This window comes from Chanos chanos, chromosome 11, assembly GCF_902362185.1.
Source record: "Chanos chanos chromosome 11, fChaCha1.1, whole genome shotgun sequence".
In the NCBI taxonomy this organism is placed as follows: domain Eukaryota; kingdom Metazoa; phylum Chordata; class Actinopteri; order Gonorynchiformes; family Chanidae; genus Chanos; species Chanos chanos.
In genome coordinates this window covers 19,315,755-19,342,432 of record NC_044505.1, presented here as the reverse complement: position 1 = coordinate 19,342,432, position 26,678 = coordinate 19,315,755, and the positions used below count along the sequence as shown (strand labels likewise).

The following is a 26,678-nucleotide window of genomic DNA, read 5'->3' as shown; positions in this document are numbered from 1 at the left end:
TAATGCAGCTGTAGCAGAAATATGCAAACTTGTGGAAGACGGTTACACAGTATTGCGCTTAGAAATATCGAAAAGTCAGAAGGAGAACGACGTCCTGAAGAGAAGACTGCAAATGATGGAAGTCCAGCGATCATTCTACCGAAGAGCGTACAAGCTGAGAAGTACGGGTCGACCACAAAAAGGTTGCGACAAGTTTACAGGTAATGTTTACGTCGACTTGATCTTTTCGACCCAGCGCTGAGAGACTGCTTTTGTCTAGCCATCATTGAAATTGCTCAACAGATCCACAGATGTTACAGAACGGTTATACTTAGTACAACTCAGTAATCATTGTGTCGTTTCAGAACGAATTGTAAAGGTTGACCTGAGTCATTTTAACAATAAGCGCATGGGCAGAGAGATGCTTGTCCGGAATGCGGAGAATACGTCTTCACCACCAGCTGTTCCCAACAAGGTTTGTACTGTCTGTCTAAATTTTTTACAAAATTTGAAAATAAAAACCCGACATTATGGGTCTAATGACGGTTCCGAGGTTAATGTAAACAAAGAACACTCATCTTATTACCTGTGCTCGGGTGGAGGGAAACCCAAAGAATGTGTTTTGTGCCCTGTTCATTTGATAACTTTAAGTTCTTGATTTCTCTGTATTTCCACATCTACTGTGGTAAAAACTTAGGCTACCACATTAGCCTGTGTTTTACTCTGTTATAGTAGCCGACAGAAAGATTTGCATGTGTATTATTATTGTGTTCTGATACTGTTACTGTTAATATGAAGTGATGTACTTGTTATTGCACATTTTATAATATCTCCTTTTTTTAACAGTACAAGTAGTGAAAATCAGTGTATGACAATGTTCTATGAATAATCAGTTCCCAGTCAGAACACACAGAACTGCCAACACCCAGAGAGATGGGCTAGAATTAGATTTTGCAGAGCCAAAGATGAGGAGTCCTCCAAGCGGCACTCGGGGAAACTTTTACACGTAAAAGGACTAATGTACAGCACCTTTATATATCTTTTGTCGACCGGCATGAGTTGAGATGAAAGGAGCCGGACAGAGCGATATACCTGAGAAATCTGTTCATCCACAACTGCTTTATTTTCCTTTTTTTTTATAAGTACTACAGAAAGGGGTGGATGCCCCATATGAATTTCGGCATGAATTTCAGCTGCATTTTTGTGACTTAGTATTAACATTTTGATTTTCCACTTTTAAATGGCTGAATGGCGTTGAATACATTGACCAGATTTAAATCTAAACAAATATTTAAACTTGTTAAAGAGCAGAACAAAAAAAAAGGCAAAACTGAGATCAAATATCTGTTTATTTGTCCCTTTTCTTTTCTGTCTTTCTGTAATATGGATTAAAAACTGAACTAGCATTGGTGTGACACAGACCGAGCGGCAGTAAAGTTAAAGTGGTCATTGCATCATTATATTGCCCTAGTGTAAACTGTTAATAGTGAATTACAGACATCATATTTTGCACATACAAAATGCATATAACCAAAATTCAGAAAAGAGTGTCCTTTTGCCTGTGTGTCCTCTGCTACTGCTACTGCCCAGGCTCCTGTTGTGTTAGTTCAACTCTGCTGTCAAGAATGGCACAGGGTGAGATCAGGGGCAAAATCATTGCTAACGTGTAATCTAATCTAATCTAATCACATATGTTCCCTTGTAACAGCCAGTGTATGAAGAGGAAGATAGTCCAGATTTACTCATTATTAAAGAGGAGAGAACTGATGAAATAAGGAGCCATGCACCAGAGGAAGAGCTAGACTTTACAGATGAGAGTAAGTAAGGCTGATTTTTTTTTTTTTTTTTTGCTTTTTAACATGTGTGAATTTAGACAGCTGCCTGTGCGTGTGTCTACGTGTAGTTGATGGCTTTGCCTGTTTTTAGCTCTAAATACATGAGGATAATAATGGGCAGGTTTGAGTTGAAGTAAGAATTGATGGTTAATTCCAATTCACTTCTTTGAAGCAAAATTAGAGTTGATTACTTTTTTTGAGGAAGTAAAGCTAACACTGCATTGAAATGAACGAAGACAGAAAGTAGTTTTATGAAATTGTGCAACTGAGAGGGGGTACTTATAATTACTGCATAATATTGAAATAAAAATAAAATTGTGTTTATTTGTACATGTAAACCAGGATATTAATGTTACATGGTAAACATTTAAGTTTCATATACCATGATAAAAAAAAAAAACTCATGAGAAAGTATCGCTTCTTTGCAATGATAGTTTTTTGTGAATTTGATATACTAAACAATTTTTACTAGAGTAGTGTAGTGTTCGATTCAGAAAAATAAACTAAACATTCAGAAACTGTGAGGGGAAAAAAAGTGGAATTACCTTGAATATAGGGGTATTTCATGTACAGTAGTTTTTTTACACGTTGTTATTATTTACATGCAATTTGTTCCTTTACATAGAGGATGAAGGTGACGCTGCAGACGAGAATGCAGAAACCTCCTGTGCTGCAGATGGAGGAGAATTCATTGATCAGGACACAATTAGCCGCAGTAACCAGGAGGTGAGTAAGAGACGGGGTTTCGTAATTAAGGTCGGATTTCTCTTCTTGATTGTCCAGAACAAGCTCCGTGGTTCCACTGTGCCACTGAATTATCCTGCATTCTGTGCTGTGCTGTTCATAGTTAATGTACACAGTGTCTTCTCTCGCAGCCAGAGAGAGCTCAGCCTGATTTTCTCAAGGATGAAGGTCTGGAAGAGCACAAAGCAGGAGATGATGAATGCACACAGAAGTTTGACAGCCCCGGTACACAAACCATATAATTACTTACATTTATCTGTTTGTTGTTGTTGTTATTGTTGTTGCTGGGGGTGGTGGTTACATATATTTGTCTAATGTGACTACACTTTGTAGTTCAGAGATCATTTTTTTTAGTCTGATCAAGTTGGGCATTGTATGAAGTTTTAAGCTGGTCTTTTCTCCTCTTCTGATTCATTTTCTTTATTTTTCATTCTTCATTTCTTTTTTTTTTTTAATTACTTTTTTTTTTTTTTTATTTCACAGAGTCCAGTGGCCAAACTCAAGAACAAAGCTCTCGTTCATCAGCTCAGTCTGACATGGACAATTCTGTTTCATTCCCGTCCTGGGTAACAGGGAGATTTGACCCAGTTAACCACAGCCTTTCTAACCCAGGACCTGAATGTAGTGCAGGAACTTCAAACAATCAGTATTTTATGTTTAGAGGCTCTATTGATCCAACTTGCTCTTATGCTGTTCAGTCAACCTCTGAAGAAAGTCATTTTGATGTCAGGACTGAGGTCAGTAGAGGCGAGGAGAACAGTATCACTTCTTACGTTTCCACTTTCGGTGCGTTGGACAGTTTGGACCAGATGCCAAGGAAGGACCGTTTTGTCTGTAAGCAGTGCGGGAAAGCGTGGTCTCACCCAAGTGCGTTTCTTGTTCATCAAAGGGTCCACACAGGTGAGAGACCGTACACCTGTACTCTGTGCGGTAAGAAGTTTTCGCAGTCATCCAGTCTCAGGAAGCATCTCAGCATCCACACGGGCGAAAAACGCTTCAGGTGCCCGCACTGCGGGAAGCAATTCGCCGATCCCAGCAACCTCAAGAAACACGTGACCGTTCACACAGGCGAGAGACCTTTCGGCTGCAGTCAGTGCGGCAAGACGTTCAATCAGTCGTCCAATCTGAAAACTCATATGAAGATCCACACGGGCGAGAAACCGTTCGGCTGTGAACGCTGCGGACAGATATTTGCGTATAAGAGCAGCCTGATAAAACATCAGTTGAAAAATTGTTTAGGTCAGCAAAATGTTGTCGGCTCAGTATGAGGTAGAAGGTCGGATGGAGGAAAACGTTATTTTATCTTTTGAAAATGAGAGTTCAAATACTTTTATTGCCTGGCTGTTGTCCTTGACAAAAAAAACCTTAGAGACCTTACTGCTTTTTTTTATAGTAACACTTTTATGCTTTTTCTTGCTAATTTGAAAATGAGAATTTGAGAATGGGTGTCACTGAATATCTGTGTGTGTTACTAGTAGAATAAAATTTTATCTAGAATGGACCATTAAATTGCTTTGTGTATTCTTTACTGTTGTTCTTGTGTCTCTTTAGACTTGAAATCTCTTGTTTTAGGTCAGTTACACAAACAGAGTCATACCCAGTAAGGACACCAAGAGTACTAGGCTGTTTATGGGCCGTACTGCTGTATCAGATACTGCTTCACAGAATCTTGTCTAAGGGGTAATGAACAAGAGATGTGATACTGTGTAATCACTCTGGATCCCTGTTACCCTATGTCAATCTCTTCTGAAATCTGTGTGTGTGTGTGTGTGTGTGTCTGTTACCCTCCTTTTAGCCTCCATATCCTGCTGAAGTAACCAGTGCAACTGCAAAACCTTTTTTAAGATTAGTCTCCACAGCCCCACACACGTGCAAAGAAGAATTAAACAGAGGTGCAGAGTTTGGCTGTTTTCCCTTGTCCTATCTTTGAGAACTTGATCTAAGTCATAATTCAACAAATTTTTCATGGGGGATATTTCAGGAATTTTCAAAATAATTCTCAATATTCAATTATTGAGGGGAAAAAAACGATAGCGGCAACGTTTTAAACTATGGAGATGGCGAAATGTAGAGCTCGCAATTCTAACGCGTCTGAAAATTTTGTTACTGTTTTGTATGGAAAGCGCTCATAATAACGTTACATCGTGCAAGGGCTTTTATTTTGGTGCATCGAGAGACGTGTACTCGGAAATGATCGAAGCAATGTTTTTTTCTGCTCATTGAGTCGTTCTACGCTCCCTGAAATAAGTAACCGCAAAAGCTAAACGCGTTTAATCGGGCGTTATTTGGACTGTTTACTTAATTGCCATAAGAACAATGGCAGGCACCGACTGTGTTGCGCTACATGCGCAGCTTGCCTCGATAATGGAGAATTTAGCCAACGCTGCAGTGGCCGAAATATGTAAACTTGTGGATGATGGCTATGCCATCCTACGTTTGGAAGTTTCAGAAAGTCATAAACAGATTAACACCTTGAAAAGAAAATTACAAATTATGAAAGCCAGGAACAAGCGACAGTGTGGTGAACGGACCGTATCACATATGCCAAATGGAAATGAACTCGCCGATTCTTGCATGAGAACATCAAGGGGGTCCACTTCTTGCCGTAAGTCTCATCGAGAATATGAACTGAATTGTGTAGGAACAGCGGAGCTCAGTGATGTGATTGTGTGCTAGTATACGTCTACTTGTGTGTTTTGACATTTTAGTTTGCTACTGCTGTCAAAGTTTTAAAAATATTCTATATCTTTAGGAGGTGGTCGTTTCCAGAGCTCAGAGAACCGAGAGATCGACCAGTACACCTCTCCCTGGACCAGCATACAGGGAGACAGTATGGAAAACAAAGAATGGAATTCAAATATGGTGTGTTAACGTTTGTACCAGCGCATGCATTGGATTCTTTTAAGATCTGTTTTAAACTATCTTTGATATAAGATATGGAAGGCTTGAGTATGCTAATCCTAATGCAGAAGGTAGAAGGTCATGGACGGTGTTAACTTACATTTCATGATGTATTTACTTCATTTCTCATTTTAGACACAGATCATGAATAGCGGAGAACCTGAGGCACCACAAATCAAAGCTGAAATCTGTAAGGGAGGCAGTGGTCAAACTCATGTTAAAAAGATTGACGTAGATAAACCAGGTACTGAGGACCCTCCAGCGTCCCCCAGACACACATCCCTGAATGAAGGTCATCCAGACATCATGCCCAAGACTGAACCGCAAATGACTGACCACATATATCAGCTGGAGGACTCTGAGAGCGGCAATGGGGAGGGTCACCTGAGCTTTGATTGTAATTCCTGGAGTGCGGGGAGCAAATCAGAGAGCACTCTCACAGCCACTGCCACAAGTTCCTGTCATACTGATCTTTTGAGCCTAGGTCTCAGTAATGAGAGAGAGCACACCTTAGAACATTCTGGAAACTCTCCCTCCTCACCTGACTGGAGGCCAAGTGCGTTGGTGGCTGACAATGTTCCAATTAAAGTTGAAGCAGATGCGAATGCTGATTGGAATACAGTGGACCTTAATGACATGTCCTTTGGTACCGGTGCAGTACACTTTGACAGCATAGACAAACATAGGGGAGGGACATTATTGTCTGAAAATAGAGTAGTTAAGTCCTCTGTCTCAAATACAACAATGGAGTGCAGAACTAATATGGGATCCACAACTGTCTCTCTGTCTTCTAACTCCGCTCTTGTTGGTAATGATTCTTTAGAGACAACCAGTCGAGGGGACATAAGAATGCCCCTCTCTAAAAGCAGGAGAGGTGGAATGCTATCGTCATTTCATTCAGGCAAAGTGCCCTTTCGATGTCTCCTCTGTGGTAAACACTTTTACCAGATGGCAAACCTAAAGCGGCACGAGCGTGTTCACACTGGTGAAAAGCCGTTTGGTTGCGTCCGGTGCAGTAAGCGTTTCTCGCACCGACATCAGCTGAAGACCCACGAGCGTGTTCACACTGGGGAGAAACCTTTTCTCTGTACATACTGCGGTAAACGCTTCACTCAGTCAAGTCACCTCAAGACACACCTAAGTGTGCACATGCCCTACAGCTGTGTTGTGTGTGCCCAGAGGTTTACCTCCAAAGATGACTTTCTCAAACACCATACATGCTTGCATATACAATGTTGAATATGTTGTAATCTGTCATTTGAACGAAAATACTGAATAGAATAAGAAATTTAAAAAGGGTTACAGGCAGGGTTGTGATGTAACAAAATGTTTTGGCATTTAAATTAATGATAATCGATTATGTGGATGCTTCTTTTGTTCAATTAATTATATGTTTGTATGTTATCTCAGTGTAGCGAGATTTTCGTGTATAAATTGTGTTTATTTAGAGTTTACCAATAAACGTTTAAATTGGTATGAAACAATCGTGATTTTTTTGACGTATACACCACAACATGAACGAAAGAAAAGGCCATCTTTTAGGATAACTGTGGTAAGTCCACACAGCCTGCATATCACCGAGGAACAGGAAGTGAAAAGCGAAGGGGTCATGATTGTCAGTATTCTCAAATTGTGTTTTGCTTTTATTCGTCGACAGTAATCCATAATATTACCAGAAGAGGTTATCTAATCCTTTAAAATTACATAAATTGTTCAAGGACTGTGTGGAACTATGTCCAGTCCCGTAGATTTTCAGACGCAAATAGTTTTCATAATGAAAGCACTGGCCAATTCTGCTGTTGCTGAAATTTGCAAAGTTGTTGATGAAGGCTACGCCGTGGTGCAATTAGAGTTGTCGCAGAGTCACAAGGAGAACGAATTTTTGAAAAGAAAAATGAGGTTAATGGAACTGCAGATCGCAAGACTTCGTGCAGAGAGAATGCGTTTTCAAGACACAACATTAAACAGTCGGTTCCAAGGTGTGCGACTACTGAACAGGCGCAAAAAAGATGGTTCAGAGTCAGGTATGCTAGCTACAGTACATCGTTTCTTAGGACAGGCCGGCTGCAAATTTAACATATCTAATGTGAATCACCTGTTGTCATGCAATCAGATCGTTCCGCAGATCAACCATAAACCTCAATGTATAAGGTAATTTAATTGCTTTGATCCTAAGCATGGCAGTTGTTTCATCTTGAGTTTGTTTTTCTTGGATATTTTCCATCACTGTCAGATATGTAGGACTTCTCAATTCATTTATTCCTTGTAGCCAACAGACATAGAGGAAGGTGAACCAGACTTGCTACTCATCAAAGAGGAGAAATCAGAGGATGCTGTGTGCCACGTTGCAGACAGAGATGTTAATGGTGTGGTGAATTAAGTTGTTCCATCTGCGCAGTGTCACAATGCAGCACACAGGTTTTATCACACAGCTTTTAAGGGTGTATGGGTATGGTTTGCATTAAAATGTGGATTATAAATGGTGATATTGCTTACACACTGAATATAAATATGATTTTTCCACAGCAGCTGTAGAGCCTGAACCTGGTCCAAGCGTGAATTCCACGACAAAATCCTCACCAGCCTTGGAACCGGAGAGTGAACATGAGCATTCCAGGGGCAAGCCCACAGCTGAGGAGGTCAGTGGATTCGGCTCCATCCTAAACCAGAACCAGACCCAGAGACTGAGAGAGTAAATGAGAGACTCCAGCACGCGGGAGCCGGTCACGTTACAGAGAGACCTAATGGTGTGAGCTCAGTGAGTTTAATGAATGAGGGGCACAGGCATCTGAGAGCTATGTTAACTGAAACGTGGACCGACTTAAGGGCGCAGAATGGCTCGGAATGTTCCGAAGCCACAAAAACCAACTCTGAGAAACCTTTGGGTGAGACTCTATTGACTTCTGAGTTAGAGGAGAGACAGAAAATCTGTCTGTCCTTGTCTAAACCTTCAGAAGTTTTGAATGATATCATAGTTAGTTATGGGTCATAGTCAGTTTGTGTATCATTGAAGATCAGGTTTCTTCTTCATCAGAGCAGGATCTAGGTAAGGCTTTGCTTTTTAATTTGCATAGAGTCGCTGCACGTTCTGTCTACTCTGTTGTCATGTGTCGTCTGTAGCAAAAGTTCATGGTAGGCTTAAATTGGGTTTGCTTGTTTGGTTATAATTCATTGTCAGTTTATAACGGTGTGTCTTGTTTGGTAGTGTCGCTAGCAGGGATTAGAAACGGTTCAAAGAACGAAAATCGAACCCGGAGCCGATCAAAATTTTGAGATGAACATACTCGAAAATAGGAACAAAAACAATTTCAGTTGTTTCAAAGTGAGAACGCTATTTTCAGTTTTAGATAACAAGTCAATAACGTTATTCATCGTTCCTATAGATGGGTTTCTTGTTTATAAACATTACTGGGTGTGCGTGCATCCAGGGAGCAAGACCGCTTTCGTAGCCGGTCACAAGATTGTAGTCAACTGGTGTAATCAATGTAGATTTCGCATTGTTTATAAATTTTTGTTTACTCAATTGTAAAACGCCATTTCAGAGTTGGACCTGTTTGTTTGTCTTTCATTTGCATTTTAATATAACATGTAAAATGTTAGCTAACAGTAGTTACCAGCCACATTCGAATTTGACAGTTACCATAATGGCATAGACATGAGACACGTATGACAGCTGGCTAGGTCCAGGACAGTGAGGAAATGACTGGCACTGATTACGTTGGAAACCATAGGTAGCTCAGACCGCACCGATTACATCAGTAAATTAGTTCTCAGTAGTGATGGGAAATTACCAGGTCCCTATGCTATTCCTGACCACGAATGGATTTTTAGATATGTCCACGTTGGCCAGAAATCATATGGGCCAATATTATATACACCTATCTCATGGAGAAGCCCAGTGTTTATACAAAGGAAAATCTGCGTGCATTCAAATCCTTAGATGCATATAAATAAGTACTTTGTGGAAGAGAGAGAGTTGTATGACACGGGATCAGAGTTTTGCATTTTGAGGGCAATTGTCCTACCTAGCCAAAGACAAGGTCTAAATACAGTTTACTGCACAATAACTCTTTGTCATCTCTGCTTTGTGGTGCAAATAGCCTGTGGATTGGGGGCTAACGGGTCACTTTCTTCTGACCCAACAGATGGGACGACATCAGGAAAACCCAGCACGAAAGTATTTCGACTACAGTCCTGCAGAAAATATGTCACGCTGCATGGTAGAGGGATGCTCCGACTCAAGTTAAGGGCAACCATGGAGGAAATCTTTCACGTCACATCCAGAGGAGACACCCCACAGTGTATGCAGAGAAGTGCCAGGCCGCATCGTCAACTAATGCACGATGGACCGCGTCTAAGTGGCCAGCCGACAGCCGAACAACACTAGACTCTTTATTGATTAAAAAAAAAAAAAAACTCGCACTATATCTGTTCAAATAGCCCTGAATGTCTTGAAAGAAGCCTGTTTACAACTTGTAGCAGTAAATGGTCGGCCTTTCCCTCTTATGGAAGATTCTGGCTTCCAGAAAATAATCTGTCCCATTATGGAGGCAATTGGAAATTCTATTGCAATCAACCAGTCAAATATCAGGGAGATGGTTTTAGAAACTGCCAGAATTGAACGTGAAAGACTCTCAAAAGAGCTCAGCGACAAGCTTCTGATGTTAAAGATAGACACAGCAACATGCAGGGAGCACTCTGTTCTTGGAATTAGGCCTAATGTCCAGTATACAGATGGTTAGCAAATAGTGCTGAGAACTCTAGCAGTAAGGGAACTTACAGAGAAGCACAGTGGAAGCTATATCTCATCAATCATCCGCAGAGTTCTGGGGCAATATAATTTAACACTGAATCAAATCTATTCAGATCTATTCAGTCACGACCGACAATGGTGCTAAAATGATTAAAGCAGCGTCGTTGATGACTGAGATGAAGGGAGAGGGGATCCAAGGGGTGGAGGATGAGGATACTGACTAGGTAGGGGAGAGTGGCAGTTGTGACTTAGTGGAGGACACAGACGACTTTGAGGTACAGCTCGACGGTCAGCTGCGTGGGCGTCCAATGCTTCAAGGCGTAAGATGTTCTGCCCATGCCTTACAGTTAGCAGTAATGGATGCCATGAAAGACAGAAATGTGTTTAAACTCGCAGCAAAAGCCAGATACGTCTCTAAAAAACTTAGAACGCAAGCTGTAGGCGCTGTGCTAAAGAGAATGGGTCACAAAGGAGCTATCGTTGATTGTATAACAGCGACTTTGTGAACTCAGAGCTTTCTGTAAGAATATGACCCCAAGCATCCCAGAGCTGCATCTTAGCGCAGCAGAATGGGAGGAGATCGCTGTTTTAGTCGACTCGCTGAAATCTGCCAAAATAGTGACAAAACGCCTGCAGTGTGACCAGTTAACAGTAGGAGAGTGCCGATTCGCCAAAACATTGTTGAGCTGTCTCCAAAGCCAAAAAACGATGCTGTTTGACAGTGTAGCTTTTGTCTCTGCCGTTTTTGTTGACCCGCGTTACAAAGTCCTCCTAACTGACCACCAAACGGACATGGCTAAAGTCCACCTCTCCAGAGCGCAGGAAATAAAGCAGTCCCTGGCTACATCCACCAAACCTACCCCTCAATCCCCCTCTTCTTCATCTGAGGAAGAAGATGAAGTAGATCGTTTACTTCAACAGAAGGAGACAGGTCGCAGGATATTCCCATGCATTTCACTGTCTAATTTGTTAGATGTATATTCTAAAGAAGCTAGACCGGCATGTCTAACGCAAACCCTGAGCTATACAAACTTGCCATGAATGTGCTGCCTGTGCCAGTTACCCGGGTTAGCGTAGAATGTGCTTTTTCATGTCTCAAATTTATTCTGTCCCCTTTGCGCAACAGTTTAAATGAGAACGTTTTGGAGGACATAATTTTCCTTAGGCTGCATAAGAAGTTTGGTATGTATCTGTTAGTTGTCTGTTTAAGGTGAGCTCGAGTTAAAAGAAGAGAGAGCATCTTTACATACTGGGCAGTTGTAAATGTGTTGTAAATGTGTCTCCTTTGTGCACTATTTCTAATGGAGAAAGTTTTGTTGGAAATGCGTTTCCAAACATTAGTTTTGAATGTAAACATGGTACAAGTTTTTTTTTTATTGTTATAATCTAAAATGGGCCACTGCATTAATCTTAGCCTTTTCTTTTTATTTTAGACTAAAGTTTGAAAGACACATGCATTAGCCATGGTTGTGTTTAAACGGTGCAGCCTGATTTTAAAAATGTTGCGGACTGTCCGAAAGGAAACTTTTGTAAAGAAACAAATAAAATGTAAAACTGTAATTGATTTAATGTCATTTAACTTCATTTAAAAGTTGTAGGCTAACCCAGTGGGCCCATTTCCACAAAGCTGGGAAACGGTGCATTTCATTTATACCCACAGTCCCGCATCCACACCCATCCTATTAGTGTTGCTTAGTGACAGCTGAAGCGCAAGCATGTTCGAATAGTTTCTTCATGGTGTCCCCCTCCAGGTCAGCCAAAAACCTTGGTGTGACCCTGGACGACCAGCTAAACCTCTCAAGCCGCATTGCGGTGGTCACTCAGTCCTGCAGTTTCTCCCTCTACAACACCAGGAGGGTCTGCCCTTTCCTTACCCAATGAGCAACCCAGCTCCTATTTCAAGCACTTGTCATCTCCCGCCTTGACTACTGCAATGCCTTACTGGCTGGCTTACCAGCCTGCGATATCAGGTCACATCAGCTGGTTCAGAATGCTGCTGCATGCCTGGTATTCAACCTCCCAAAACACTTTCATGTCACTCCACTACTCACTCCACTTCACTGGCTTCAGGTAGCAGCCCGCATCCAGATTAAGATACCGGTGCTGGCTTACCAGTCCACAAGAGGCTCTGCCCCATCCTAACTTCAGCCTCTGATCACTCCATACACTCCAACCAGATCTCTCTGCTCAACCTCCTCTGGGCAGCTGGCGGTCCCCTCACTTCAGGAACGTGGCACCCATTCAACATCTTTTCTCTCCCCACATTCCACAGTGGTGGAATGACCTTCCTAATCCAATCAGAACTGCAGAATCATGCACCATCTTCCGCGGGAGACCGAAAACCCACTTTTTCAGAATCCACCTATTCCCTAATGTGTAACCTTTCTTTTATGTTATGTTTTTATATTTTATGTCATAAAATGAAAAAAAAAAATCTTCTGTACTAACCTTGTTCCTACGCTACAGGTTTTCTTTGCAGTTTTCTGTTTTATCATTGCGGGGTATACAGGAGCGTGGTGCTGAAAATAATTCATTTGCATTCCTACTGTGATCTTTTGCTGAGGTATTTAGTTAAATCTGATTGATGCACTAATTGTAGGTCACTTTGGTTTAAAAGTATCTGCGAAATATCAAATTTTAAATTCAAACCAACCAAAAACATCCAGCCAACAGTAGTCCTATGATCAGAAACTGACCATTGATGAAAGACTGGAGGATGACTAACTCTGACTGTTTATGGCAACAGATGGGGCAGAGTCTCTAACTGTATACCACCATGGTGCACCTACAAGGCAGGTCTTTCTAATAAAGTATCCAGTGGGTGTGTATTCCTTTATTGTGTTTAATTTGACTGATGTAGTTATAGGGCTGTATGGTATGGAGCGGATTTTATGTGGTTCACAGTGCTGAAATATTTCTGTTGATAAATCATATAGTAAAAATCACTCCCTGTCTCATTCTGCAGTCAGATTAAAAGATCGTACCAATCCAACTTGAAGTTTAAAAAAATAAACAAATAAAACAGTGAGCTTCAGATTGTGTCATTCTATGCTGGGGATGCTATCCTAGTCAGAGAATATGTTTGTTCACTATTTTTCCCACTCACTCTCTTACAGAGTAAAAACACACAGGACGCGGAGCCTGGTCGGCAGCCTTTTAAGGAGGAGGGCTTAAAGGAGAGCGTGGGCAAGCCTAACAGAGATTTTTTGCAAGAATTGGAGAGATATACACAAGGTGGGCAAAACCAGGATAGGAAGCTATACTGTGCCAAATGAAATTTGAGATTGAGAAAGTTCTGATTCTTGCCAGGGCCTGATAGATCTGAATCTTTGTGTCTTTTTTTTATCTTTTGCCACCTTACCACTCAAAAGTTGTGCCTTGTTTTGTGTGTGTGTGTGTGTGTGTGTGTGTGTGTGTGTGTGTGTGTAATGCCGCTGTTACTACAGTGGTACTAATTTATGTGCTAGTAGCAATTTTATTTACAATGATCTTGAACCTTTTCCACAGGAGCTGACCATAATGAAACTCTTATCAATATGGACCATTTGACATATCCATCTGAGACCAGCGACCAGTCGAGGAGCAGAGCAATTGCCAGTGAAGTTGGTGGTGGTGGATCCATCCTCAACGTAGAACCAAAGATCGAGAGTGCAAAGATAGATGATGAACTCCCCTCCATGAACCAGCCCAACTGCCTGTCAGAATGTGACGTTCGTGATAGAGCCAGCACCACCAGAACTAGCACTACCAGGCACGAATATGTGGAGGGTGGTCGAGGTCAACAGGTTAACAAGGTGGCCAGTGATGATGCTGAGTTGCGCACTGATGATGAAGAGTACATTCCAACAACGAAGAGTTTCAAGTTTCAAGTTTAAGTTTATTTAGAGCCCAATATCACTGTTTACAGTCTCAAAGGGCTTTACATGCCCACAGGATTACAACAAAACAGAGCAGGGTGGCACCCCCTGACTTGATCCTCATAGCGGGCAAGAAAAAACTCCTCAAAAAACCCAGACGTTAGGGAAGAATAGGAGAAATCTTGAGAAGGACCACAAAGAGAGGAGACCCCTTCTAGGCCAGCCAGGCGTGCAGTAGGTGCCAGCCCAGAGGGCAATTTACAAAACAACAGAGTGATAATAAATGAGAACACAACTAGTAGGTAGTATGAGGAATGGCAAGACAGCAAGAGGATGCCTGTTGAACCACAGCCCAAATACGAAAGATGGTGGAAGCAGTTCATGCATCACAGTGCGGGAGAGAAGAATGCAAAGGGAAAACAATCATTGAGTGTATTAAATGTAACATGTTTTGTGTGTTTCAAAGACAAAAACTGCTTCCTGTTGTACCATGCATGATCTGTTGTTAGTACCATGTGTGACATGACCTTACAACCCAGCATTAGGTGACTATCAAGTGTACAGAATGCAGTTTAGTCAAAAAGCTCCACTATGAGATTATATTTCTTAAAACAATGTTTTAGTGCTCAGATTTGTTTCCTTCATCTAACTGTTTTTCATGTTCATGAAATGAAAAGAAATTATAACAGAAATCCACACGAAAATGTATACAATACCATTAAATTACATCATTACATTCTGTGATCAAACAAGACCTGACGTCCACTACAAGGGACAGATGTTTAAAAAATAAATAAATTACATTTTTGAAAAAAAAATGCTGTAACATGTTCTTTTCAACCTTGATACTTAAAATATCTGTTTTAAAAATCTAAATATCAAAATCTTTTTTCTTCTGGGTCTCCGGAGGATGCACCACAACATGTGCGAAAGGAAATGCGTATCTTTTAGGATAACTGTGGTAAGTCCGCACAGCCTACATATCACCGAGGAACAGGAAGTGAAAAACGAGGGGGTCACGATTAACAATATTCTTAAATTGGCTGTGTTTTGCTTTTATGCATTAGTATTAATCCGTGATATTACCAGAAGAGGTTATCTAATCCTTTAAAATTACATAAATTATTCAAGGACTGTGTGGAATTATGTCCAGTCCCGTAGATTTTCAGACGCAAATAGCTTCCATAATGGAGGTACTGGCCAATGCGGCCGTTGCTGAAATTTGCAAAGTTGTTGATGAAGGCTACGCCGTGGTGCATTTAGAGTTGTCTCAGAGTCACAAGGAGAACGAATTTTTGAAGAGAAAAATGAGGTTAATGGAACTACAGATTGCAAGACTTCGTGCAGAGAGAATGCGTTTTCAAGACACAACATTAAACAGTCGGTTCCAAGGTGTGCGGCTACTGAACAGGCACAACAAAGATGGTTCAGCGTCAGGTATGCTATCTACAGTACATCGATTCTTATGAGCATTAGAATTACACCGGACGAAAAAATGCAACTTTGTATGTGTTTTAACTGAATTTCTATCGATTCTTTTCAGGATCCATTTCATCAACGAAGGGACGGACCGGCTGCAAATTTAACATCTCTAATGTGAATCAAGCACCTATTGTCATGCAATCAGATCGTTCCGCAGATCAACCACAAACCGCAGTGACTGAGGTAAATTAATCGCCAGGATCATAACCATGGCAGTTATGTAGTCTTGAGTTTGTTTTTCCATGGATAATTTCCATTACTGCCTGTTGTATTGGACTTCACAATTCATTTATTCCTTGTAGCCAACAGACACAGAGGAAGGTGAACCAGACTTGCTGATCATCAAAGAGGAGAAATCAGAAGATACTTTGTGCCATGTTGCAGACAGAGATGTTAATGGTATGGTTAATGAAGTTGTACCATCGTTACTGCACGGTGTCACAATGCAGCACACAGGTTTTATCGTACAGCTTTTAAGGGTGTATGAACACGGTTTGAATTGAAATGTGGACTATAAATGGTGATACTACTTACACACTGAATATAAATATGACTTTTCCACAGTAGCTGTAGAGCCTGAACTTGGTCCAAGCGCTAATTCCACGGCGATGGACGCAAAATCCTCACCAGCCTTGGAACCGGAGGATGACCATGAGCATCCCAGGGGCAAGCCCACAGCTGAGGAGGTCAGTGGATTCGACTCCATCCTCAAACCAGAACCAGAGCCAGACCCAGAACCAGAGACTGAGAGAGTAAATGAGAGACTCCAACACGCGGGAGCCGGTCACGTTACAGAGAGACCTAATGGTGTCAGCTCAGTGAGTTTAATGAATGAGGGGCACAGGCATCTGAGAGCTATGTTAACTGAAACGTGGACTGACTTAAGGGCGCAGAATGGCTCGGAATGTTCCGAAGCCACAAAAACCAACTCTGAGAACCCTTTGGGTGAGACTCTATTGACTTCTGAGTTAGAGGAGAGACAGAAAAGCTGCCCGTCCTTGTCTAAACCTTCAGAAATTTCAGATGATGTCATAGTCATTGAATCTGGGTCCCCTCAGCCGACCGTAGACAGGGAGGGAGAATGGTGTGAGGTTTCTTTGAGAAACAGGACAGAAAACAAGGGGGGGAATGCAATAGCTACGGCTAAAATTTGCCCCGACAACACTCAGGACAGACTCATCGGGGAGCGTTGTACATTTAGAGCCAACTGCATGGCTTCGTGCTCCATGACCGAACAAACTCAGCCCTTGTTACAAAACGCTGGTTCTTACCATATAGATAGCACAGCAAGCGTCAACAGTAGACACCAGGAAAAGTTTGTGACAGCTCAACACGGCGACACACTAGTCCGCGTCTCAAACTTCACGGGAAGGTCGATGCACTCCGGTAATCTTACAGCCTCTCAGAGTTTTACGACATCTCGACTGTTCGCTTGCACGTTTTGTCCAAAGAAGTTTGTCACTGAAAAGGACCTCAGGAAACACATGTCCAATCACACGAGGGAAAAGTCCTTCACCTGTAACCTGTGCGGGAAAGGCTTCATTTGCTCTAGTCAGCTCCAAGTGCACCAGAACGTCCACACGGGAGAGCGGCCGTTTTGCTGCACGCAGTGCGGTCGGAGGTTTTCCCATCCGAGCAATCTTAAACGGCATCAGAAGCATTATCACTGAGTCCTGGCTCAAATATTTAAAAAACCGTTTGCCTCATCGTAAGAGCCCTCTAGATATTTCTGTCGGTAGATTAAATAATAACTTATTGGCACACGCTGGCAACAGTTAAACATAATTATCAAACTACAGAAAAACAAAAAAGACGCTAGTTAGATGTCCTACAGGAGGTCATTTTAGTAGACTTTGAATGAGAAGTTGAACGTTTTTCTCGGGATTATTGTCTAGAATTTATATTTTTCTATACTCTAACCATTCACTTGATTAGAAACACCTGCACTCACTGGCCCGTTTACGAGGTGCACTTACCTTATAGGTATTGTGACAGACTGTGGCCCCTCCGTTGCCGTGCACGATTTGTCAGTGGTCCTCCACACTGTTCCACAGTGGTGAGTTTCTGACCATAGGACTGTTGTTGACTGGATAATATTTGGGTGGCAGACCATTCTCACCGTAGCAGTGAGTCTGACATGGTAGTGGGTGTCACGCTGGTATGACAATGTCAGACACAGGAGCTTCGATGGAGTATTTACACACAACAGTGTCACTGCTGGAATGAGAGTGGTCCACCAGCCAGCAGTATCCCTGTGATCAGAAACTGACCATTGATGAAAGATTGGAGGATGACTAACTCCGACTGTTTATGGCAACAGATGGGGCAGAGTTTCTAACTGTGCACCATCAAGGTGCACCTACAAGGCAGGTCTTTCTAATGAAGTGTCCAGTGGCTGTGTTTAATTTGTCTGATGTAGCTATAAGGCTGTATGGTATGTCTGGAGTGTACAGTTCAAATTTCAGTTCCCCTGGTTGTGACATCAGGCTGTTTATCACCTGAGTAAATTTTCAGCAGTAAACTCATGTTCAGTTTTATCAAGAGGTAATTTAATGGACTGTCATCTTGTCTGATATAATGCTGCTTCTTTTTTGGCCTGTTTTTTTTTGTTTTATTTTGTTTTGTTTTTTTTATTTGTGTGTACTGTTTTTCGATGCCTCTCGAAATTAGGACAAGGTGTCTTTTATTCAGATGGGCTTTTTTTTTATTTAGAACTTGAATATTACTGTTAAACACTGTCAAATATTGGTTCTATATCAATAAATTTGAGCTGTGGAATTCTAATCATAAGTGTTACCTCTTCTGCTTTTACTAATGAACTTATTTGTGTTGTATTAAGTTTTGTGACAGTCTCAGTCTCTGCTGTTGCTCATGTGCTTCTATGGATACACTAAGAGTAGTTGTGACTAAACGTCTCAGAAGCTCCTTTGTTAAACGATACTTCTGAATGTGTTTCGAAACACGTTGACATCAGTATGGCGTTGTTTTCCAATAATTCCTTGAGCGGTATACTCCTTGGAAGAGTTTTTCTGAGAAATAGTCCCACAGTTGTTTACAAAGGAATGCTATCACCACACCCTTAAAAGGAGCAACTCTCTTGCCGATATACCTCACTTGACACCCTGGTACTCATCTCGTGGTTTTATAATTTGTTCTAATATCATTTTAATAGAGAAAGAACTCGCCCAGTAACTACCTCTGTTCATCTTGCTGTGGAGCGAATTTTATGTGGTTCAAGATAAAACTAGAATGTTCTTCAGATTATGAGTTCACAGTGCTGAAATGTTTCTGTCGATAAATCGGATCGAAAAAATCAGTCCCTGTCTCATTCTGCAGTCAGATTAAAAGATCATACCAATCCAGCTTGAAGTTTTAAAAAACGAATTAAAACAGTGAGCTTCAGATTATTCCCCTCTGGGGATGCTATCCTAGTCAGAGAATATGTTTGTTCACTATTTTTCCCACTCATTCTATTACAGAGTAAAAACACACAGGACGCGGAGCCTGGTCGGCAGCCGTTTAAGGAGGAGGGCTTAAAGGAGAGCGTGGGCAAGCCTAACAGAGATTCTTTGCAAGGTCTGGAGAGAAATACACAAGGTGGGCAAAACCAGGAGAGGGAGTTATTCTGTGAAAATTTGAATGAATGAAATTTGAGATTAAGTTCTGATTCTCGCCAGGGCCTGATAGATTAAACTGATAGTTTTGTTTTTTTTTGTTGTTTTTTTTGTAATCTTTTGCCACCTTACCACTCAAAAGTTGTGTCTTGTTTTTCGTGTGCGTGTGTGAAATGCTGCTGTTACTACAGTAGTACTAATTTCTGTGTTACTTGCAATTGTATTTACAATGATCTTGAACCTTTTCCACAGGAGCTGACCATAATGAAACTCTTAATATGGACCATTTGACATATCCATCTGAGACCAGCGACCAGTCGAGGAGCAGAGCAATTGCCAGTGAAGTTGGTGGATCTGGATCCATCCTCAACGTAGAACCAAAGGTCGAGAGTGTAAAGATAGATGATGAACTCCCCTCCATGCACCAGCCCAACTGCCTGTCAGAATGTGACGTTCGCGATAGAGCCAGCACCACCAGAACTCTCTTTGAACGGACCAATTTCGAAGTTCAAAGCGAGGAACCGTCTTGTTCCAACGTCGGTGTCCACGCAGGCCCGTTGCGACACCCTGGAGAGGCCTCCTTTCAGGTTGCCAGGGGATACAAGACCGGCGGCGAACCAAGCTCGGAATCTTCAGATTTGAGGTCTGATGTCATAATAGTCGATCCCTTTCCAACAGATGGAGAACCAGACATGCAACTGACATTTCAGAGAGGTGGCGTCGGACAAGGCACCATGGCCAATCATAGACATTTCAGGCACGAATATGTGGAGGGGCACAGACTGCTGGACGGACACTTTTCCGCTTTTGGCGGCTCCACCACCAGCTCAAGCGGACACCATATCCCGTGGATGCACTCCGAGATGGAGCAACAAGGTCCACCAAATAACATCTACGGACGTCACCACGGAGACGCACCTGTGGGCCTCCACCTCACGGACCTGAGGCCGTTCAGCTGCGCCCTCTGCGGGAAGCGTTTCACTCACATGAGCCAACTGAAGGTTCACCAGCGAGTGCACACCGGTGAAAAACCGTACGAGTGCGAGCAGTGCGGGAAGCAGTTTCCGCAGCTGTGCAGCCTGAAGCGACACCAGAGGGTCCACACAGGAGAAAAGCCGTTCCGGTGCGCCAAGTGCGGCAAGCAGTTTGCCCACTCCAGCAATCTCAAGGTGCATCAGAGCGTTCACACTGGCGAAAGGCGCTTCAACTGCACTCAGTGCGGGAAGAATTTCTCTTTCCTCAGCAACCTCATCAGGCACCAGGGCATTCATGCAGGAAAATAATATAATAATATATATACGTTTTTTTTTTTAAATGCATAAATCCGGAGTATGGTACAGCACGAAGGGCTTTGACGATTGTTTAAACATTATCAGTTTTCTTGGACTGTCACAGACTTTCAAATTTAGAACTACCGCTGATTATGCAACAAATCTACCCTTGCTGAAAACACTCGTTGAAAACAGCACTGTTGTTATTTTCAATTGTTGATCTAACATTCTTGTGTCAGACTTTTATCTGTTTTGTCCTTAGGTCATTATTACCATTTGCCCTCATTTTCGAGGGTCGGGTCTGTTATCGTACAGAAAAAAAACGTGGCAGTCCTACACTAATGAATTATTATAAATTAATTATTAACTATTGCTCAATTATTGCTTAATGATCTAATGTAACGTTGACTAAAGACATTTTGAGTATGTTGTGTTAGTCCTTATGTGTGTGTGTGTGAGAACCTAAGAGCAAAAATGTGTATACAAGTAATAAATATTGCTCTCTGAATAGGGGAGTTGAGGTGGTGCTCTATTTATTTGTTTATTTATGTATTTATTTATTTACAGATACTGTTCGTTAAAAGACTGTCATGGACTTTCCAGTTTAGAACTACTGCTAATAATCCAACAAATCTTAAATATACTGTCCATTTAAAGATGAAGCTGACCGAATAGCTACAGTGTTGAGCAATGATTAGAGGAGTTCAAATTATGAAAGCAGTTATAAAAGTGGATTCCTAAAAAGATGCTAGATTATAGACAGGATGTATTTTTTTTGTACTTTTAGATCATTAACGTTTCACGTATTTGGACCCCATTAGTAAAAAGATTAGTTTATTGGCATGCTTGTATCTCTTTTCAGTATTTAAATGGTCGATCTTAATATATTTTAATTTATGAATTTATATTGTACACCTCATGGAGTATATGTTACTTGGCCAATTCATTTTGCATCAGAAATTTTACATGTTCGTACAGCTAACCATTTCACTGTGTGCATAGCATGTGCATATAAATGGCATATGAGCATCCACACTGTTGAGAACACCCTACAAGTGTGTATTGAAAGGTTTCCGCAAGGCTTAAACCCGAGGATTATAAAATGACTGTAGAATTTGATCAACATGGGCATGTCTGATCATTAGCGCAAATATTTGATAATAACTATAATGATAGACAGACAGGCAGGCAGATAGATAGATAGATAGATAGATAGATAGATAGATAGATAGATAGATAGATAGATAGATAGATAGATAGATAGATAGATAACTGCCTCACTATTTTGATATTTGTAAGTAGAAAGGAATAAGGTCACTTGTTAGATGACAAAATTCTTAGTGGCAGAGAAAGAGCGTGGAGCTCAGTGTTTGTCAGGACTGAGTTTCAGGGTAAGGTAAAGAGGAAGACAGGTTAGTCATCGCATAGCAAACTGGGAGAGACACTTGTGTCTCATTAAAGGCACTGCTGGGAGTAGGGTGTACTCTACAAGGGAGCAGCATTAAGAATTAATGACGTGCTAAACAAGGGCTGAATCACCATGGTTTGGTTGTTGGGGCATGTACAGATAGGCTGTGCAGAGAATGTTGAGTGTCTGAAACAGTTTGTATAGGATATTGCATATGTGGCTAGAAGGAGGAAGCTATTACCTTAAAAGAACAGATATAGTGGTGCAGACAAACGTTTTCAGTTTAGACATTGTTGGGCTTAGCTAAAAAGAGTGATCAAGTTTTTGTATGCATTCTGGACTATGAATATCCCATATTGGTTGAAAGTTATAATATAAACCTTTTCCACATCTGGGGATCCACAAAGCAGCAAAATAGCACCCCAGGGGTCACCTCATCGGGCTCCTCGATTTTAACCGAAATGTGCAGTTATGTGGGTACCTCAGGACTGCAGCTGAGCAGCACTGAATTAGTGTAATCGCCAAACCTGCAGGTGGCAGCAATGCTCGTGTTGGCGTTCCATCATGATGTCAAAACTCCACGAAAGAAGAGTCTACAGCTCATTCGCCGAAAGTAAACAATAGTATCGTTAATAATTACGGTCTGAACATTTAGCCCAGTGAATTCTGAGTGCAGTACTTTGCCTTGTGCAATGTTATAAGACAGTAACGTTTACAATACCCAGAAGTAACAGCCTAAGCTGGGGTATATTGTTGTAAACCCTCTGTCGTTCAACAGCTTTGCGTTTTTGGGAAAAGTTAATTGTAGCCAACCATGGCGACCAATGTAACCTTTCACACTCAGATTTCTTCCATCATGGAGGTGCTAGCAAACGCCGCGGTGGCAGAAATTTGCAAGATTGTCGACGATGGCTATGCATTGTTTCGTTTGGAAATAGCTCAGAGTCAGAAGGAGAATCGAGCATTAAAACGGAAACTCCAGATGATGGAACTGAGGTTTGCGCGTGAGCGAGCTGAAAGGACAATGCGAGAGCGACTGCTTGGTTTTCGTCTAAATGGAACTAAGAACGCAGATGTAAATAAGAGAGCATTAAAAGGCAAGTTCTTTTTATCTTTTAGACTCGAGGTCTAGTTGCTAAGTCTACATTTCTACAGACATTTACGACGGCAAAATCATGGGAAAGGGACAAATAAACGGTTTTGCGCAGACGTTGCTTTTCGGATTGTTTCATAAAAAATTATGTCTCCGAATTTTTTACAGGAGACAGCAATAGCCCTGGCCGAAACACAAGCAGTGGGAATGAGGTTTGGAAAAGTGGGGATCCCACCGTCCGGGAAGTGAGGATGGACTACTCTATACAACCAGTTGTACTAATGAGCGAGGTCAGTTCAAGGAAACGCTACTCTTACTACCAGTCATACGCATTTACCCTGCAAGATATCAGCTTCATTCATAACTGGTTGCTTTCAGTTGTTAGGAAATGCACGAAACCCTGTAGTGTTAGTTGAAGATATATATACACCATTGGTTTACAATGGAAACACAGTTATGTATCCACAGCTAGTTAATTTATCCGAATACGGTCCTTTCTTCTATGCGTGAAGTATAATAGTTCCTATGATCATAACAGATTCCTAACTTGCACTTATCCCATGTCAGTCCACAGTTAGTGAGAGGGAACAGGCTTGTATCAAAGAGGATGTTTCACACACAGCCGTGATAAGTGATGACGTGTATGAGGGACAGGCCATAACCATTGAAGGTAAGTATATTATATATTATATCTAGTATAAGTATATTGCTTTCAGTATATTGTAGTTGTTGAGTGGAATCTGAAATACGGTGACACGAGACCCTTACAACAAACCTGAATTTCTAAGGGTGTTTTCCCAAACTGACATATCAAGTTGGATCCTTTTGTTTGATGCGCAGTACTGAGTTTTGACATTATTAAGTGTAGAGTTTGTATATGTACTTGGGTTTAGTGGTTTTACCTTTATTGTGTATTGTAAGCATTTGTCTTTACATCTTTACACAAGCTAAAGGAGCGTTGCCATAGCATTTATGACAGACCTATAACTATTTTTTCCCAATTGTTTTAGGGACTTTGAATGCAGTATTTGATGAAGGGAAGACAATTCCTGAAATGGACATAGAGACAATATCCACTCCAGATGGTCGCCCTGAACAACTTGGTAGCAAGCCCCCAGCTGAGAAGGTGAGAGGATTTAACTCAGTACCCAAACCCAATGTCGACACTCAGAGTGTGAACCACACGGTCCAGCACACAGCAGCAGAACTGGTTACAGAGGTAATGGTACAGTTTTACGGAAGCCAAACGCCCAGACAATAGTCTCTCCGATTCGGCGGTGAAGGACCAGTGGCTGCTTTGAAGTGATCGTTGCCAAGGAAACAGACAGAGGACCGACTGAGAGTGTGCCAAATTGTTGAGAGATCTGTGTCATAGCTGTGGATGTCAGTGCCTCAGACGGCTGTATAAGCATAAAACCAATGGTTGCCAAACTACTAGCTGGGCTTGTAATTATTTGATGATGATTTGAGTCTTGTGGCTTGCGCCAATGGTACTGTGCCACACAGTGATCCTTAGGAGTGCAGTAAGTCTGTGTGTCACAAGGGGTGTGCTTAGGATGGCCCATGCTGTTTATCTTCCTCTTCATGCATGCTAAAGAATGATGTCATCTATATTTAGCTCTTTCACGGAGGGATCTCCTAAACCAGATGTCCTTTAAAGTACAATGGGGACGGAGGGGGCGCATCAGAAAAAGCTCTAAGAATTATTGTCGCTCCATAGTGCAGAATTTCACTATCGGGTTCACACGGATGGGAAACTGTTTGGAGGATATAACTGTTTCACCCAGCTGGGCCACTTTAAGAGACTCCACTGGGTTCACACAGTACAGAAACTGATGTGTGTGTGTGTGTGTGTGTGGTGACAGATGAATGAAATAAATTTTGGCTGATGAACTGTGTTTGCTATCTCCTACAGCCCTTAGACACAATGCAAGAGGGCACCGATGCACTTGGTGTAATCAAACAAGAAGGATGCACACCTGCATCAACTCCACATCTGCCTCCTGACTGCTCCGTGTTTAACCCTTTCATTGTGCCAGACGAACATGTGGCAGCTGTTAAAATCGAGGAGGAATCCATCCAGCACAGTGCCTTTGAGGTGTGACGATCACGGTCGTGTTTAAAATTGGTCATATGGCGATCTCAGTATTTATGTGTGTTTTTCTGTGTTGTGACGGTATCTAAATGCATGTTAATTATTGTCACCTGTTTGCATGGAATTTCTCACATAGTTCATAAAAATTGACTGACTGTTCAAATCTGTCCATCCTAACCCTGTTTTTTGTATATGGGTTTATGTGACTCTATCGTGTCTTCTCCATGCGTTTCAGTCTGTAAGCGCCGAGGATCAGATGTCTGATCTGCAGCTGATAAAAGAGGAATCCAGGGAGAAAGACTCAGTTGTCAACAATGTACAGAAACAAGAAAGGATCAGGGAAAAACATAAAGAAGCAAACATTTGTTCACCTTCTTCCGCAGACTGCGAGTCATCCGGCCGGGCGCAGACGTATGCTTGTCATAATATGGCAGGACCTAAGAGTCTCGGTCAGCTAAGAGGCGTTTGTCTGAGGAAAGTGTCGAACGCCAGAGATTTTCCAAATCAACCCAGTCACACTCACACAGACAGTTCTGCTTCACAGTCTTCTTCCAGTAGTGCCCTGTCCCTCATAGATCAAGTCCAGTGCCAACCAGAAACCTCAATGACTTCTTGGCTACCAAACATTCAACTAATAGATGGAGAGTTCCAGCAGAGTTCTATATCAGACAACCAGTTCATGAGTGTTGCTCTTAATAACAGGAGCAGCAAACAAGATGTAGGGAGGAAGAAAAGCTACTCGTGTCCGGTTTGCGGAAAGGCGTTCTTTTGCCCCCAGCAAGTTAAGACGCACCAGAGGGTCCACACAGGCGAGAGGCCGTTTCACTGCAGCCTGTGTCCAGCTAGTTTTTCCATAAGGGGCAATTTGAAGAGGCATTATAGGGTTCACACCGGCGAAAAACCTTTCAGCTGCACGCAGTGCGAGAAGCGGTTCTCTCACCTCCACCAGCTGAAGATGCACCTGAGGATTCACTCCGGGGAGAAACCCTTTAGCTGCGCGCACTGTGGAAAGAGCTTCTCCGAAAGGAGTTACCTGCGTTTACACCAGCGGAAGGTTCACAGGGTTGGGGTGCAGTTGTAAATGTGAGCAGTCGGTCTCTTAACGACTCGGTACGACCGTCATTCCGATCTTAACCGCTCCGGGAACGCAGTGAACTGCGCACTGACGTTCTCCTCGTGTAGTGACAATACAGCGGGATGGACAAATTTCGGGACCTCGGAGTCTCGGCTCTGTTACGAACGGAATATGCTCTAGTGCTTTTAGGGAATCTACAAAAAAAAAATGCATCAATTCGGTGTCTGATGCGGGAACAAGCATATAGTGTAAATGTTGGGATATTTAATGCTATTAAACAAGGTTGAATGTGGGCAGTCTTGCACATTATTGACTGTGTCACGCACATTGAGAGAATTACATGTTACAAATGTGATCAAAATGACTGTTGATGAGAAATACCAAGAGAGAAAGGGGAAACCCATGGTCTATGGGGGGAACCTAGGCCTACTTGCAGGAGTGTGTAAAAGAGCAAAGAGAGGTCCAGAACCAGAGAGGTTCTCTAGTATCTCTAATAGTTACTGCATCTGATGACCCATCAGTGAGACCACAAACAGTGAACCATGACTTATACAAAGAAATGCACAGACAG

At 42.0% G+C, this 26,678-nt stretch overlaps 1 protein-coding gene across 1 annotated transcript; it reads left to right on the top strand.

Moving 5' to 3' along the window:
• On the top strand, positions 1–26,130 carry LOC115823789 (uncharacterized). Its single transcript, XM_030787815.1, has 17 exons — positions 1–200; positions 345–454; positions 1,688–1,796; positions 2,440–2,540; positions 2,690–2,783; positions 3,042–3,785; positions 6,352–6,695; positions 7,729–7,825; positions 7,986–8,151; positions 11,964–12,069; positions 13,329–13,446; positions 13,720–14,047; positions 15,223–15,506; positions 16,116–16,303; positions 19,031–19,148; positions 19,418–20,420; positions 25,906–26,130. The coding sequence occupies exons 1-17, from the start codon at positions 113–115 to the stop codon at positions 26,111–26,113; spliced, it is 4,206 nt and encodes a 1,401-aa protein (XP_030643675.1). The 5' UTR covers positions 1–112; the 3' UTR covers positions 26,114–26,130.
• Positions 26,131–26,678: the final 548 nt, after the last annotated feature.